General features: G+C 33.7%; 1 protein-coding gene across 6 annotated transcripts in view; it reads left to right on the top strand.

Moving 5' to 3' along the window:
- DDX60 (DExD/H-box helicase 60) overlaps positions 1 to 14,932 on the top strand; it is a 109,164-nt gene that overhangs the window by 26,487 nt on the left and 67,745 nt on the right. For all 6 annotated transcript variants that reach the window (XM_025874430.2, XM_025874426.2, XM_025874428.2 and 3 more), the window contains 6 exons: positions 2,394 to 2,535; positions 3,406 to 3,561; positions 6,629 to 6,734; positions 7,190 to 7,305; positions 8,587 to 8,747; positions 13,982 to 14,228. In XM_025874430.2, the coding sequence (XP_025730215.1) occupies positions 2,394 to 2,535; positions 3,406 to 3,561; positions 6,629 to 6,734; positions 7,190 to 7,305; positions 8,587 to 8,747; positions 13,982 to 14,228 (928 nt within the window). The remainder of the gene's footprint in view (positions 1 to 2,393; positions 2,536 to 3,405; positions 3,562 to 6,628; positions 6,735 to 7,189; positions 7,306 to 8,586; positions 8,748 to 13,981; positions 14,229 to 14,932) is intronic.

The raw sequence follows: 14,932 nt of genomic DNA, 5'->3' as shown, positions 1-14,932 counted from the left end.
ATTTACTTGAGACATTTCAATAAAAGTCATGTCAGGCTAATACATTAAACCTATTGATATGACATATCAGATATTGAAATAAAGCATTATAGCATCAATATTATTGTGCTGCGAGTTTTGTTGTAAAGTTATTTCTCAGATAATATTTGATTTTTTGTCAACTTTTCATAGGTTGAATTACATATTACATATACTCAGTTACTGAATGGTATGAATGTAATAATTGTGGTATTGATTTACAGATTTAGATGAATGCTCTGTATGTATAGTTTTCATTTATAAAGAGTTTTAGAAATAATTTTTATGGACAGTATAATTAGGTGAAAGGATATTACAAAGTTTTTCTAAATTATGGAATGTTCTAAGATGGTTGTGCAAGACATTGTGGTTTTAGCTGATAGAAAACATCATTCTTCAGTTAGGATGGCATGGATTGCAGACATGATAGAAATAGCTGTTAGTTATTTTGCACCAGTTTTATGTGTGTACTTTACCTATATTACCTCATAAAGACATAACAATACTCCTCTTATGTCCTCATTTTACAGTTGAAAAACGGGTTCAGAGAGGCTAAGTGGCCCATTAGCACAACTAATAAATGATCAAGGTGGGAGATAACTTCATAACTGTCCAGCTTCCAAATCTGTGCCCTTCCCACCATCCTCTGCTCCCTTGATAAGGGGAAACAGCTGATTATCCCATAGTCAAGCACCCCTCTGGTCTTTTCTATCCTCCATGCTTCATTTTGGTAGCACCCAGTAGCTGGAAGTGTAAATTCAGGTAGCCTCTGAAATTTTTACAATAAAAAGCATATTCTGAGGTCTCTGGAGAAAGCAACTTTGAGAGGAGAGTTTCATGTTTACTCAAATCGTGACACTTGGAGACCATATGGAGGCATTTCTTAATTGAAGTTAATAAAATGAAGAATGTTTGCTGTACTATATTCACATATTACCATTTGTTTACTCAGTGGTATTATGGGAAAGGATTGGGTGAGGAGAACCTTACATGGCAGTGGTTCTCCAAGTATCGTTCTCTTGACCAACAGCATCAGCATCACCTGGGAGCTTGTTAGAAATGCAAATTCTTAGGCTCCATCGCATAGCTACTGAATCAATCTTGGGATGATGCCTAGCAATCTGTGTTTTATTTGACAATCTTTCCAGGTGAGGCTCCTGCTGAAGTTGGAGAACCACTGTTCTATGTCTCTGTGGAGAGCTCTTTAGTATTTTATTGTAGTTAAAACTACACTGTAGGTAGGAGGATCCTACCTTGATATTTACGGCTTTTCATGTACCTTGGGCAATCTCCCTAACATCTGTTTAGAGCTAGGTTGTCCAAAGCAGTGGCCCATAGCCACAAGTGGAATGTAGTAGTCTGAAATGAGATATGTTCTAAACTTAAAAGAAACACCAGATTAAAAAAAAACTAGTATGAAAAACATGTAAACTACTCTGTTAAAATTTTTATATTGATTGCACATTGAAATGATAATTCTTTGGATATGTTGAGTTAAATAAGATAAAATTTTGCTTTTTTTTTTTAATGTGACTTCTGGAAGTTTAGAATAAAATATGCAGCTTGCCCGTGTTATATTTGTGCTGGATAATTCTGGGTTCTATTTCCACCTCAATATAGATTAAATAAATTGTTCACATTTGGAAAGCATTTGGTTTTATCACTGAGGGAGTGTGGAGCAGAGAAGCCTCGGTTTTCCCCCACTGAACTTAATTCCCCAAACACTATCATTGACTGAAAAGATGACTAAGCTCTCACTTGCTAAGGTTGTTTACTCATGTCTACTCAACTCTGAAATAAGTGTGGCCAGTGAAGACATTCTGTCTATGTTAGGCATGAAGACATTCTGTCTATGTTAGGCATGAACATAACCTCACTATTATGAACTCAGCAGGTGCACACCAATGTAGGTGGAAGGGAATCTTTAAGTTTGAAGGATTCAGCATCTTCTAGACCCCTAAACAAATACTATTTCTTAAATCCTCTTTTGACCTGAAAGCAGACTCAGAAAACATTAAAACCTCAGTAAAAAACAGAGGCACATTTGAAAACAGAAGTATTTCTGTAGCATTGGGACCGCATCTGTGAATTTGTGTGAGAAAAAAATTGTATTGAGTCAAACACAGATTTCTATGATTCAGAATAAAGAACGATGCTGAATTAATTTCTTGGCCAGTTTGGTTTTATTTTATGATCTAACCTTTTACGATATAAAGCATTCATCATTATCCAGCCTGAAAGGACTTACATTAATTAGAATTGGAATAGCCTTGCCAATTTGCCTTTCATTGGTTTATTGATGCATTTGAAGTTGTATTATAGTTTATTGCTAATATAACAATTGTCAATGACTGGGTTTTATATCTAATTTTCAGAAAAAGTGGTGTGAATATTTCATCCTAAGTAATATAAACATTTGTGAATTTTGGAATCTGAATTTAATTCACCTTTCGGACTTAAGTGATGAACTTTTGTTGAAGAATATTGCTTTTTACTATGAAAATGAAAATGTTGAAGGTACCACCCTAGAATATTATAATAATTGTACTTTAATCAGAGATAAACATTATACAGTTTTTAAAACTTCAAAATCATTTTCCTATGTCCAACATATAACATAGCAATTATTTTCCTTTCAATCTTTGTTTATACACATATATAAGTTTTATTTAGTTGCAGTCAGAGTGAGTGTTGTATTTTAAAACATTTTTAACTTAATACACTCAAGTATTCTCGAAAAATATGTGTTTGGGTACTTGGCATTTCTAGATAATTTTAATAGTTGAAATTTTCATTTAAATATATGCATTACATTTTAAAAAATATTTACTCTAATCAAGGTAATCATCCTACCTTGAGATATTTAGGAAATTTTAATTTTTTTCCAAAGACAAAGCTGATTTATATGTTATATGTAATTTGTTTTTCTTTCTTTGAATTATTTTGTTAGGATAAATTTTCTGCTGTTTCTTAATAGTCAAAGGAAAAAAACACATGTTTTAAGAGAGCTATAACTCATTGAGTGTTCCTGAAGCTCCCTTGACCTCTAGAATTTGGTTCCTACACATTGCAAACATTGGAATGAGTTAGCTACATATAAATTTAACAACTCTCTACAAATTTTCTTATCTTTGAAAAATAAGTTACATTCAGTTTTATTGGTTGTAAAGTTATATGTGTCATAACCTTTTTTTTACTTTATAAAATAGATATTCATAATCTATTACTGTTATGATAGCTGTAATTTATTCATTTAGGTGCAGTGTGGAACTCAGTGAAAATTTCACTCTGACAAATATTTCAGAACTCTATGAATTTAGTCAAAGCGCATGCTTCTGTATATATAGGAATGACTTTTAATATTTAGTACTTTTAACTATTATATAGGCCTACATTTGAATTTGGGAGATGTCATTATGAAAGATTATGAACATCTCTGGAATACTGTGTCAAAGTTGGTCAGAAAGTTTGCTGTTGGAAAGCCATTTCCTCTGAGAACAACAAAACTTTCTTTTCTTGAAAAGAATCCATCACCAATCAAAGGTAATAAATCTCTAAATTAATTTGAAATAACAGTTCAGATCTCTGGAAATTTTTTTGAAAACACTACTAATTAAGTGCTGTATATCTAAATAATTTTCTGGCACTATGCATTTGAATAATAAATAATAAATAATAAATAAAAATAAGATTACCTTTTGCTTTATCATTGGCATGATATGCTATGACTATAATTTTGAAGAGTTATATGTTTCGCTTGTAGCTAATGTTGTTGCCAATTTAAAAAAAAGCCAGATATATGTGACTTCTGTTTCTATCAATTTCTATCAATATGGCAGTATAGGTTAGGGGAAAAATCTCTTTTGGGAAACAATTGAAATGCTGGTAAGACACACCAAACATCTTTTTGTATTATCATAGCTAAGCTCAAAACAATAGAAGTGCAATTCCAGGAGCCAAAAATAAAGGGAGAGATGGATCTCTGGCTAATACAAAATGAATTACTTTGATGATTTCCAATTATAGGCCTATCCTCCCAAGAAGCTGGGGTTTCAGTTATTCTTAGTAGTGTCAAGACAAATCTAAGCAAGAACATTAGCTTAAAGTGATCAGAAGAATCTAGTACATTCTTTGTAGAGGAAAAACATCATAAACCCTGGGAACGCCTGGGTGGCTCAGTCGGTTAAGCATCTGCCTTCAGCTCAGGACATGATCCCAGGGTCCTGGGATTGAGTCCCACATTGGGCTTCTTGCTCAGAGGGGAACCTGCCTCTCCCACTGCCTGCCACTCCCCCTGCTTGTGCTCTCTCTTTTTCTCTCTGACAAATAAATAAAAAAAATTAAAAATATCATAAACCCTGGTTTTACAAGATACAGGTTTTACTCATATTCTGCCAAATATGAGTACAAATATGAATTTATAAAGCAATAGAGGAAATAAGCTAAGAAAAACTGTAAGCTATAGAGCTAGAACTTCATATTTTATAATATCAAAAGTAGAATATACTATATGTGTATTTAAAATGCTCAAAGAAATAAAATATGAAATTTGAAACATGAGAAAATTACAAAATTCTATAAAACACCATTCATATTTTAAAGTAATCAAAGTTGTAACAATGAAAATATTGTCTGGATAGGTTAAAAAGCTGATTGGATATTGCTAAAGAGAATGTGTGAATTAGAAATTCATCAAAAGAATTACACTTAAAGGTAGAGATGAGGTGTATAGCCATGTTATATACCTTAAGCTTATGTGTCAATTACATCTCAATAAATCTGCAAAAAAAAACCTAAAAAAAACCAAACAAAAGAAATAAGAGCTGAAGCAATAGGAAAGATATGTCAAAAAACAAGATATAATGAAGAAGTCTAGCCTTTTATTCATTTGGAGATTCAGAAGGAAAGAATGAGCCAAGGTGGGTTGGACAATATTTGAAGAGATCACAGCTGGGTATTTGCCTGGATTGAGGAAAGGCAAGAATTTGCACATTTAGGATATATGATGAATCCCAAGTGGGATAAATGAAACATATGCACATACACACTCACAGATAAATACACACGCTGGATACAATATAGTATGATTATAGAATATAGAAAATGAATATCTTAGTTACCTAGAAAGGAACAAAAATTAGTCTATAATAGACTTCCTCTGTAACAATGGTAGAAATCAATATAGTGAAATTATATGTTTCTTAAAATATTTAAGAATGAAGAAGTAATATAAACATTTTTAGAAATACAAAAAACTGGGGCTCCTGGGTGGTCCAGTTGGTTAAGCGTCTGCCTTCAGCTAGGTCATGATCCCAGGGTCCTGGGACTGAGTCCCACATCAGGCTCCTTGCTCAGCAGGGAGTCTGCTTCTTCCCCTGCCTGCTGCTCCCCCCTGCTTGTGCTCTCTCTCTCTCTCTCTGACAAACAAATAAATAAAAATAAAATCTTAAAAAAAGAAATACAAAAACTGATTTATCCATCATCATAGTATCATGGAAGATATTTCCATTTGATGAATTTCAGGAAGAATAAAATATCCCCCTAAGGAACGTGAGAAGGAAATCTAGTGGGAATTTGGGATGTATCAATATAAATATATTTTTCAGAATATGGGGAAGAATATATATACTCTTATGTCCAGATAAGTTCTACCAGACAAAGACTCTGGAGGAAGATCAAATAAGGGGTTTATTGATCCCAGGAAGAACAAATAAGGGAGGGGTTAGGTAAGATCAGGAAGAGAATAAAACCAATGTAGGACATGTTAATGAGTAGGTTTCCACTGTGGGCAACTACAGGTAGATCTTACTGGGAATCTTAGAATGTTGTACAAACCACCTCCGAGATGTCTTACCTGAAGAGCAAGATAGATGGGGCATTTAACCTGCAACTCCTGTCACACTTTTGGCTGAGGGCTATCTCTGGGGCATTGAATCCTTACCACTTCTGGCCTTCTTCACATGGCTATAAGAAGGTGTCAGGCAAACACAGGAACAGTGAACACCAAGGGGATAATGGGCAGAGCAATGGCAGCTTACCTAGAATTATGAACCATATATAAATAAAAAGGCATTTATTAGCCAACTATTATATATAGGATATATGTGTCATATGTATGGTATCTATCACATGTATGTGTATATGTTCAGATACATATATATGTATACATAGATATAATATCAAAGAGGATATAAGAAAATACTGTAATGATATCAAATTATTTCATTATTATCCATATATTTTCCCCTACTTTTTTAAAATTTCAGTTCCATAAAAGTATTTATGGAAGAGATCTCTGAGTGAGAGTTCCATATTCAAATTCCTTATAATAAGGGACAATGAAGGAAATAAACATTTAAAAATAGGAAACAGTTATTTTTCTACCTACCTATTTACATCCCTAAATGCTGCCTATTTCTTCATATTCTACTATGTTCCAAAATGTTTTTATGTGGGCAGTAGCTTTATGGGAAGGTCTGGAATTGATAAATGTAATTAAAATCAATGAAAAATGTTTTTTAATGTAAGGTTTTAGAATATGATGTGTACTGTTCCTATATGAAAGTTTCACATTTGACACTGTCTTAATTTTTTTTTTACTTGTTCACAGATACTGCCAAGGAAAACATTCCTAATTTGGGATTTATTTCAATGTCATGTGAAGTGGTTGATAAGTTTGTTGGTGACCTTTTGACAGATTTGCCTTTCTTAAAGAGGTATAAGACCAAAAATGTCTCAGTAAATGGGTGGAATGGATGACTTACTCATTAAAGATTCTATGAAATCCAACAAATTAAATGGAGTATATTAGATGCAATATGTGTTTGTAACAAATAATGAGTTTAATAACAAATTTATCAATGTCTTTGATCTTAACTAGGTTAAAATCAACATGGTTTTAATCTTAGAGTAAAATTACTCCAGCTGGATGTTGTTAATTAGTGGCTTAATTAATGAATATTTGTTGATGTTGATGGGATTGTTAGAGATGTGGGGTAGATTCTGGGTTCTTAAGCACCTAATAAACTACTTTTTGGATTCTAACACCCACATCATATTATAGAAAGAGGAAAGGTGGCTATTATTTAAAATATTAAAAAAATGAAATCTGTGCTGTGTTCTATTTAGAGCCATGAAATTTAAAATATGCATGTTTCTTTTTGTCTCATAGTGATGATCCTATTGTAACTTCACTAGTTAAACATAAGGAATTTGATGAACTTGTGCATTGGCATTCTCACAGACCCCTTAGTGATGATTATGACAGGACAAAGTGTCAATTTGATGGTGAGTTATGTGACTCTGGTGAAATAAATTAAAATCAATTTCACTCTTTTTATTTTGTAATAAAAAATTATCGTATCATGAGCCACAAGTTATATTTCTTGAATAATAATAGTCTACAAGATATTTAGATGTATGTCAGTAAAGATGGTAATGAAAAAGTCCCACTCTGTTTACTGAGTCATAGGAACACAAGAATGCTGATGTCCTAGGAAGTGTGCCAATACTGCATTTGTCGCCACAAAATATGAAACTGTTTTAAATAAATATGGTGTGTAGTTGAAGATATTTGTGTATTCCTTGAAGTTCATAATACTGAGGCAATAGTCTTTCAAGTAATTTCAGCTACTTTCGCACTACCCAGTTGATTACGTGTAACAAGTGCCAGTATTTTATATACCTTCATTCTCAGGATGGTTGGAACTGCAAAAGGAGGCCCATAAAACCACTAAAAGTAGATCAACAGAGATTGATTAAGGGATCTTGTCTCCTTGGTTAATCCTTTGTCTTCATCCATATTTGTCTACCCCTATCTCACCTCCACCTTTCTTCAAGTTGACAAAACTTACTTTCAGAAGAATCTAGGGGTGTGCATAGTAAGCTCGCTCATACTTATCAGCCTGCTTACATAAACAGCTACTAAGATCCTGCAAGATGTGAGGGGATCTTTTAGATTAACCATTACTATTCCTCAAAATGGCTTAATTTGATATATGTAGATACAGACATAGAAAAATCAACCAGCTTAATTATCCCCTTAATTGTAGTTTTCTTTGGGTATGGAAGTAAATCATACCTTTATTGTTGGGATTTCCTATGTCTTTGGATTTTTCCATAGTGAGTGTTTCTCAACTGCCAAGCTCTTGGCTCTGTGGTTACGGTTTAGAGTAAGAATTTTTCTGTCAAGCAGTGCCAGAAGCCAGGATATCCAAGATGGATATCTTCTTGATTTTGCCTCTGTCTTCTTCTTAAACTCATTCATAGGGCAAATAACAGAGGTAATACGCAGAATCTGTTATTCTTTGTGGCATCCTGATATTTGCTTTAGGAGGTAGACAGTGAAAGAGTGTTTTGTCACTTCCATCTTTTAAATAAGGGAAGGAATTGCTCCATAGACAAGAATTTGCCTGACTTGATTCCCTCTTTAACAAAGGTAAATCTAAATTACTAAATTACTATTTCAAACTAAAAAGTACATGTGTGGGTGGGATGGCATGAAGAATTAATGAGAATGCTATTGAAAAAAATATAGTAGTTTTACATTTTAAGTCTTCTCTTTTTCAGAAAAATCTAGAGATCCTCATCATCTTAGGTCTTTGCAGAAGTATCATCGTTTTCAACGATTTTATGGGAATTCATTAGAATCAGTCTCTCCAAAAATTGTTGTAACTCAAGCTGTCAAGCCAAAGAATAATTTCATTGCACCCAAGAACAAAAAGGCACATGTAGGTTCTATTAATCTATCAAATTTTAAAACTGTTTATTGACTTTTCTTAAGTTGCTATTTGTTCAATTCCTCTGGTGGTTTCTTTCCATTTTATGCTTTTTCTTTTTATATGTGATCACTTATTTTATTTACTTGGTAAGAAAGTCTAACCTCCATATACAAGGTTATATATGGTCCTCTATACATAATAAAATGTATATGTATTTGAAAAAGAATATGAGACAATAGGTTACTAAAGGCTTGGATTTAGAAATGTTGAAATAAAATTAAAAATATAGTTCTTTTGAATTCTGGTCTAAGATGGCAATATAGGAGGTTCCTGAACTCATCTTCTCCCATAGACATCCAGAATTTACAGATAAATACAGAAAAATTCTCTCTGAAAGCAATCCAGAAACTAGAGAAATAACTCCTATACATTGGACAAATGAGAAAAATCCCACAATGAAACAGATAGAAGAGGCTGAGACATACACTCCCTATAAACCCCATCCCTGGTGCAGAGACACAATTGGGAGAAAACTCACAAGTCCCAGTTTTTCCCTCAGGAGGAAAGGATTGGGACCAAATTTTTGGTTTGGCACCCCATCTTTTGAGTTCCACCTGAAGAAAGGGCCCCTCAAAACATCTAGCTTTGAATGCCATCAAAGCTTGCATCCACAGGACCCACAAGACTATAGCCTGACTATCCCCCCAGGGCACGGAGGCAGCAGACTGAAATGCTTATTCCCAGTCTTTCCCTAAAAGAGACTGATTTGCGTACTTTAAAAGCAGCAAAAGGAATCTAAGCATACCACTACAGAAAGCTATCAAATCACAAAGGAGGAGAAAAAGAGAAGAACAAAGGAATTGTAAATCAGTCAGAAAAAAAATTAATGGCCATAGTAAGTCAATACCTATTAATAATTACTTTAAATGTAAATGGACTAAATTCTCCAATCAAAAGACATAGAGGGGATGAGTGAATAATAATAAAATAATAATAATAATAAAATAATAATAAAATACCCTACTATATGCTGTCTAAGAGACTCACTTCAGCTTTATTCAGCTTTAAGGACACACACAGACTGAAAGTAAAGGGATGGAAAAAGATATCCCATGCAAATGGAAGCCAAAAAATGCAGGGGTAGCTATATTTATATTAGAGAAAATAGACTTTAAGGCAAAGACTATATTAAGAGATAAGGAAAGTTATTATATAATGATAAAGATGAAAATCTGAAAGCATTTTCTCTAAGATCAGGAATAAGACAAGGATGTCCACTCTCACCACTTATATTCAAAATGGTACTGGAAACCCTAGTCAGAGCAATTAGGCAAGAAAAAGAAATACAAGGCCTCCAAATTGGTAAGGAAGTAGTAAAACTTTCACTATTCGCTGATGACACGACATTATATATATAAAAAATCTCTAAAGACTTCACGAAAAAATGTTAGAACTAATAAATGAATTCAGTAAAGTTGCAGGATACAAAATTAATGTACAGAAATCTGTTGTGCTTCTATCCACAAATAACACACTAGCAGAAAGAGAAATTAAGATAACAATTCTATTTACAATTGCATCAAAATACCTAGAAATAAATTTTACCAATGAGTGAAAGAAATTGAAGGTGACACAAAAAAATGGAAAGATATTCTGTGCTCATGGATTGGAAGAATTATTATTCTCAAAATGTCCATGCTACCCAAAGCAATCTACAAACCTAATGAAATCCCTATTAAACTACCAACAACATTTTTCATAGAACCAGAACAAATAATCCTAAAATTTGTATGGAACCACAAAATACCCTGAATAGCCAAAGCTATCTTGAAAAAGATGAACAAAACTGGAAGTATCATAATCTCAGATTTCAAGATATACTACAAAGCTGTAGTAATCAAAACAGTATGGTACTGGCACAAAAACATACAGATCAATGGAACAGAATAAAGAGCCCAGAAACACACATATATGCTTAATTCAAGAAAAAGTCAAGAATATGCAATGGGCGGGGAAAGACAGTTTAATAAATGGTGTTGGGAAAATTGGACAGCCATCTGCAAAAGAATGAAACTAGACCCTACCTTACAGCATACACAAAAATCAACTCAAAATAAAGACTTGAATAAAAGACCTGAAACCACAGAACTCCTAGAAGAAAACAGGGGTAAATACCTTGGCATTGGTCTTAGCTATGAATTTTTTTTTTTTTTTTTGGATTTGACATCAAAAGCGAAGCTAACAAAAGCAAAAATAAGTGAGACTATGTCAAACTAAAAAGCTTCCATACAGCAAAGGAAACCATCAATGAAATGAAAAAGCAGTCTACTCTATGGGAGAAGATATTTGCAAATTGTACACCTGATAAGGGATTAATATCTAAAATAGGGGCACCTGGGTGGCTCAGTCGTTAAGCGTCTGCCTTCGGCTCAGGTCATGATCCCAGGGTCCTGGGATCGAGCCCCGCATCGGGCTCCCTGCTCCACGGGAGGCCTGCTTCTCCCTCTCCCATTCTCCCTGCTTGTGTTCCCTCTCTCGCTGTGCCTCTCTCTGTCAAAAAAATAAAATCTTAAAAAAAAAATAAAATATATAAAGAAGTCATATTACTTAATAGCAAAAAAAACCCCAAAACCAAACAATCTGATTTCTAAAAATGGACTGCGTACTGAATAGAATTTTTTTTTAAAGAAGATATATGAATGGCCAACAGGTACATGGAAAGGTACTCAACATCATCAGTCATCAGGGAAATACAAGTCAAAACCACAATGAGATATTATCTCAGACCTGTCAGAATGGCTGTCATGAAAAAGACAGGACGTAACAAGTGTTGGCAAAGTTTTGGAGAAAAGGGAACCCTTATGTACTGTGTGTGGAAATGTAAATGTGCAGCTACTATGAAAACAATATGGAGATTACTCAAAAAATTAAAAATAGAACTACCATAGGAGCTAGCAATCCCCTTCTGGGTATTTATCAAAGGAAATGAAAATAGGCTATGGAAGAAATATCTGCACTCCCATGTTCATGGCAGCATTATTTATAATAGCCAAGATAGGGAAACAGTGTGAACATTTATCAATGGATGAATGAATAAAGATGATGTGATATATACATATACAATGGAATATTATTTATCCATAGGAAGGAATTCCTGCCATTTGTGACAACATGATAACCTGGCAATGCTGAGTGAAGTAAACCAAACAAAGATAAATACTGCATGTTATCACTTATATGTGGAATTAAAAAAAGTCAAATTCATAGAAGCAGAGGGTAGAAAAATGGTTGCCACAGACTGGGTGGGTGGTGGCAATAGGTAGAGGTTGGTAAAAAGGTACAAACTTTCAGCTATGAATAATGTCTGAGAAGCTAATGTAAAATATATGACTGTAGTTGATAACACTCTAATGCATCATTGAAATTTGCTAATAGAGTAGATTTTAATTGTTTTCACCCCCCAAAAAGATAAATGTGTGAGGTAATGGATGGGTTACTTAACCCAATGGGGGAAATTCAACTACATGTATTCATATATCAAATCACCATGATGTGCACTTTAAATATTTTACAATTATATTTTCCATAAAAACTCAGTAAAGCTGACATTTTTTAAAAAGTCCAAGCAGAAATGGAGACTTTTGCTTTAATAGCTAAAAAGCAGCCTTTCTGACCCAGGTAGGTGGTCATTGTTTTTCTCCTTGTAGTGACAACCTCCTTTTAATTTTCATAGTCAATTTTATTGTTGGTAAAATCATCCAATTACAACTTTTCCTTTTTCATTTAGGGCTACAAAGAAGTTTCTATTTTTTTTTTCAAGAGGGATGTTATAAAATAGAAAGTTTGTAGCAAAAATTCTCATTACATAGTATAAGGTATGAAGACTGAAAAAAAATCCCATTTTTTCTTTTACATTATTAGAAATTAAATAAATAATCTCATTAGAGTTAAACGCTCTCAGCACTATATAAATGTGCTCTTCTAGCAACCGTTTAATAAGTCTGCATATTCAGGATATAATAAGCATTGGCGCATGACAAAGTGCCAAGGTCACCCTTGTCTTATTGAGAAAGAACCATGCTGAGTTAACCTAGAACAGTACATTTGGCAGATTAAAACATTGGGAAACGTCAAATAATGTTGAGTAGAATTAAGTACTGAGAAAGTGCAGACAACTAATATTGACTTCATTGTAGACAAAATTTACATATTAATTCATGACTAACCCGAATAGTGGAAGGTTTATAGAATTCTCTTAGGAATACAATTCTTTAATTTGTTTCTGCAGATTAATAAATCAGATTGGTAAAAGTATAGTAAAGAGGATCCATATTGAGTTTAAGTCAATTGGAAAAGCTTATCTAGATACAGCAAATCAGTTGTATTTATGTTGTTCCTTTATATCCACTCCTTTCCTTCATCTGCTTTCACTTTTCCTCATTCACTTATCAAATATTATAAGCTAAATGTTTTGTGCTTGAGACATACAACTATAGCATATTCCTGTTTCAAGGAAGTTAATATAGATAGGAGGTATGACAAGTAAAATCATAACTACAGTATGTGTAATGAGTACTTTGATAGAGAGATGCCCTGGCAGAGAAGGAATATATGAGTTAGGCTTGGGAGTTAGGAAAGGCTTCATGGAAGAAATATTTTGAAGGACAAGTAGGAGACAGGGAGGTGACCATGGAAGAATGGAAGAGGAAAATCCATTCTAGAGAGAGCAGCAAGAACCAATGCAGGAAGGGGGGTGGGGGGATGGGTTAGCCTGGTGATGGGTATTAAAGAGGGCACGTTCTGTGTGGAGCACTGGGTGTTATGCACAAACAATGAATCATGGAACACTACATCAAAAACTAATGATGTAATGTATGGTGATTAACATAATAATAAAAAAATGAAAAAAAAAAGAACCAATGCAGGAGACATGAGAAAACAGTGGCCTGATGTTTCCAATTTTACTAATTTACTCTTTGATTTATAATCTATACAACTCAGAAATCTACAAAATTATCTGCAGAGGCTTTATAGTGATTAAATTTAATTGTCATAAATTTTCAATTAACAGAGGCTTTAATTTTAAGAAATAAATACTGAACCTAAAATTGTTCCTATTCAAGAATGGGATGGTGGTCAAAATAACCAATATACACTTAAAAATATTGTCTCATATATGAAATTTAATCTTGGAATATTTCCAGCTTGTTTTATGATATGCTTCCCCCCCTTTTTTTTGGCAGGAGACCAAGGCTGAAATAATTACTAGAGAGAATAAAAAGAGGTTAATTGCTAAGGAAGAACAGAAAGAGGAGAAAAAATGGAGTGTTCTGTCATTCTCTATTGAGGAGGAAATGAAAGAAAACTTAAACTCTGGAATAAAGAACCTGGAAGAGTTTCTGAAATCATGTAAAAGTAACTCAGTGAAATTTCGAGTTGAAATGGTAGCCTTAACTGCCTGCTTGAAAGCATGGAAAGAACATTGCCGAGGTAAAGTTGTGTGATTCTGTACTTTTTCTTTTGATGAATTGGAGAATTAATAAAAGGATGTAATGATGATAGCTGTCATTTATTAACTGGAAGTTTGCGTTAGAAGCCTTAGATGCATTATGTGATTTTATCCTTACAAAATTCCTCTAAGGATTACTTCTTTTAACGGAGAGCAATGAAATCTCAAAATAGCAAATATATAGCACATTCTTAAGCAAACTCAAATCAGTCAAAGATCGGCTTAAAGATAACTACTTATAAAATTGTGGGCATAGTCAAGGGAACAGCAAAGACGGTGAGGCACTCTGGGAGAATCTGTCACTCATGTTTGAGATCTGAAGTGCAAACATTTTCTTTCTGGGTAAAACTAAAGATTATGTTCGTTCACCATGTTGAGTTCTTCTAAATATTGCTGTGGCTCCCATGTGCTCTACTTTGCAATTTCTATAACACAGAGTAGGATAAAAAAGAAGACAGGAAGAGAAAGATAAAGGGAAATAAACCTGGGTAGAGATATGCAAATTGATAACAGGTGAAATGATCATGTGCCTTAAGAGCTCCAAACTGACAATTCTTCCTAGTAAACCTAGTTGATCTGTCTGTCTCGCGCATCCCCACACTTGAAATACATTTAACACATGGTCACCGGGTTCTTATTTTCTCCCCTCTCCCCACTCTAATTCTGTTTACTTCAATCTGCTCTA

This window comes from Callorhinus ursinus, unplaced genomic scaffold (genome assembly GCF_003265705.2).
Source record: "Callorhinus ursinus isolate GAN/ISIS: 27379988/994484 unplaced genomic scaffold, GSC_fseal_2.0 scaffold4, whole genome shotgun sequence".
NCBI lineage: Eukaryota > Metazoa > Chordata > Mammalia > Carnivora > Otariidae > Callorhinus > Callorhinus ursinus.
Note: the sequence above shows the minus strand (reverse complement) of the source record. Positions and strands in the feature narration are given on the sequence as shown.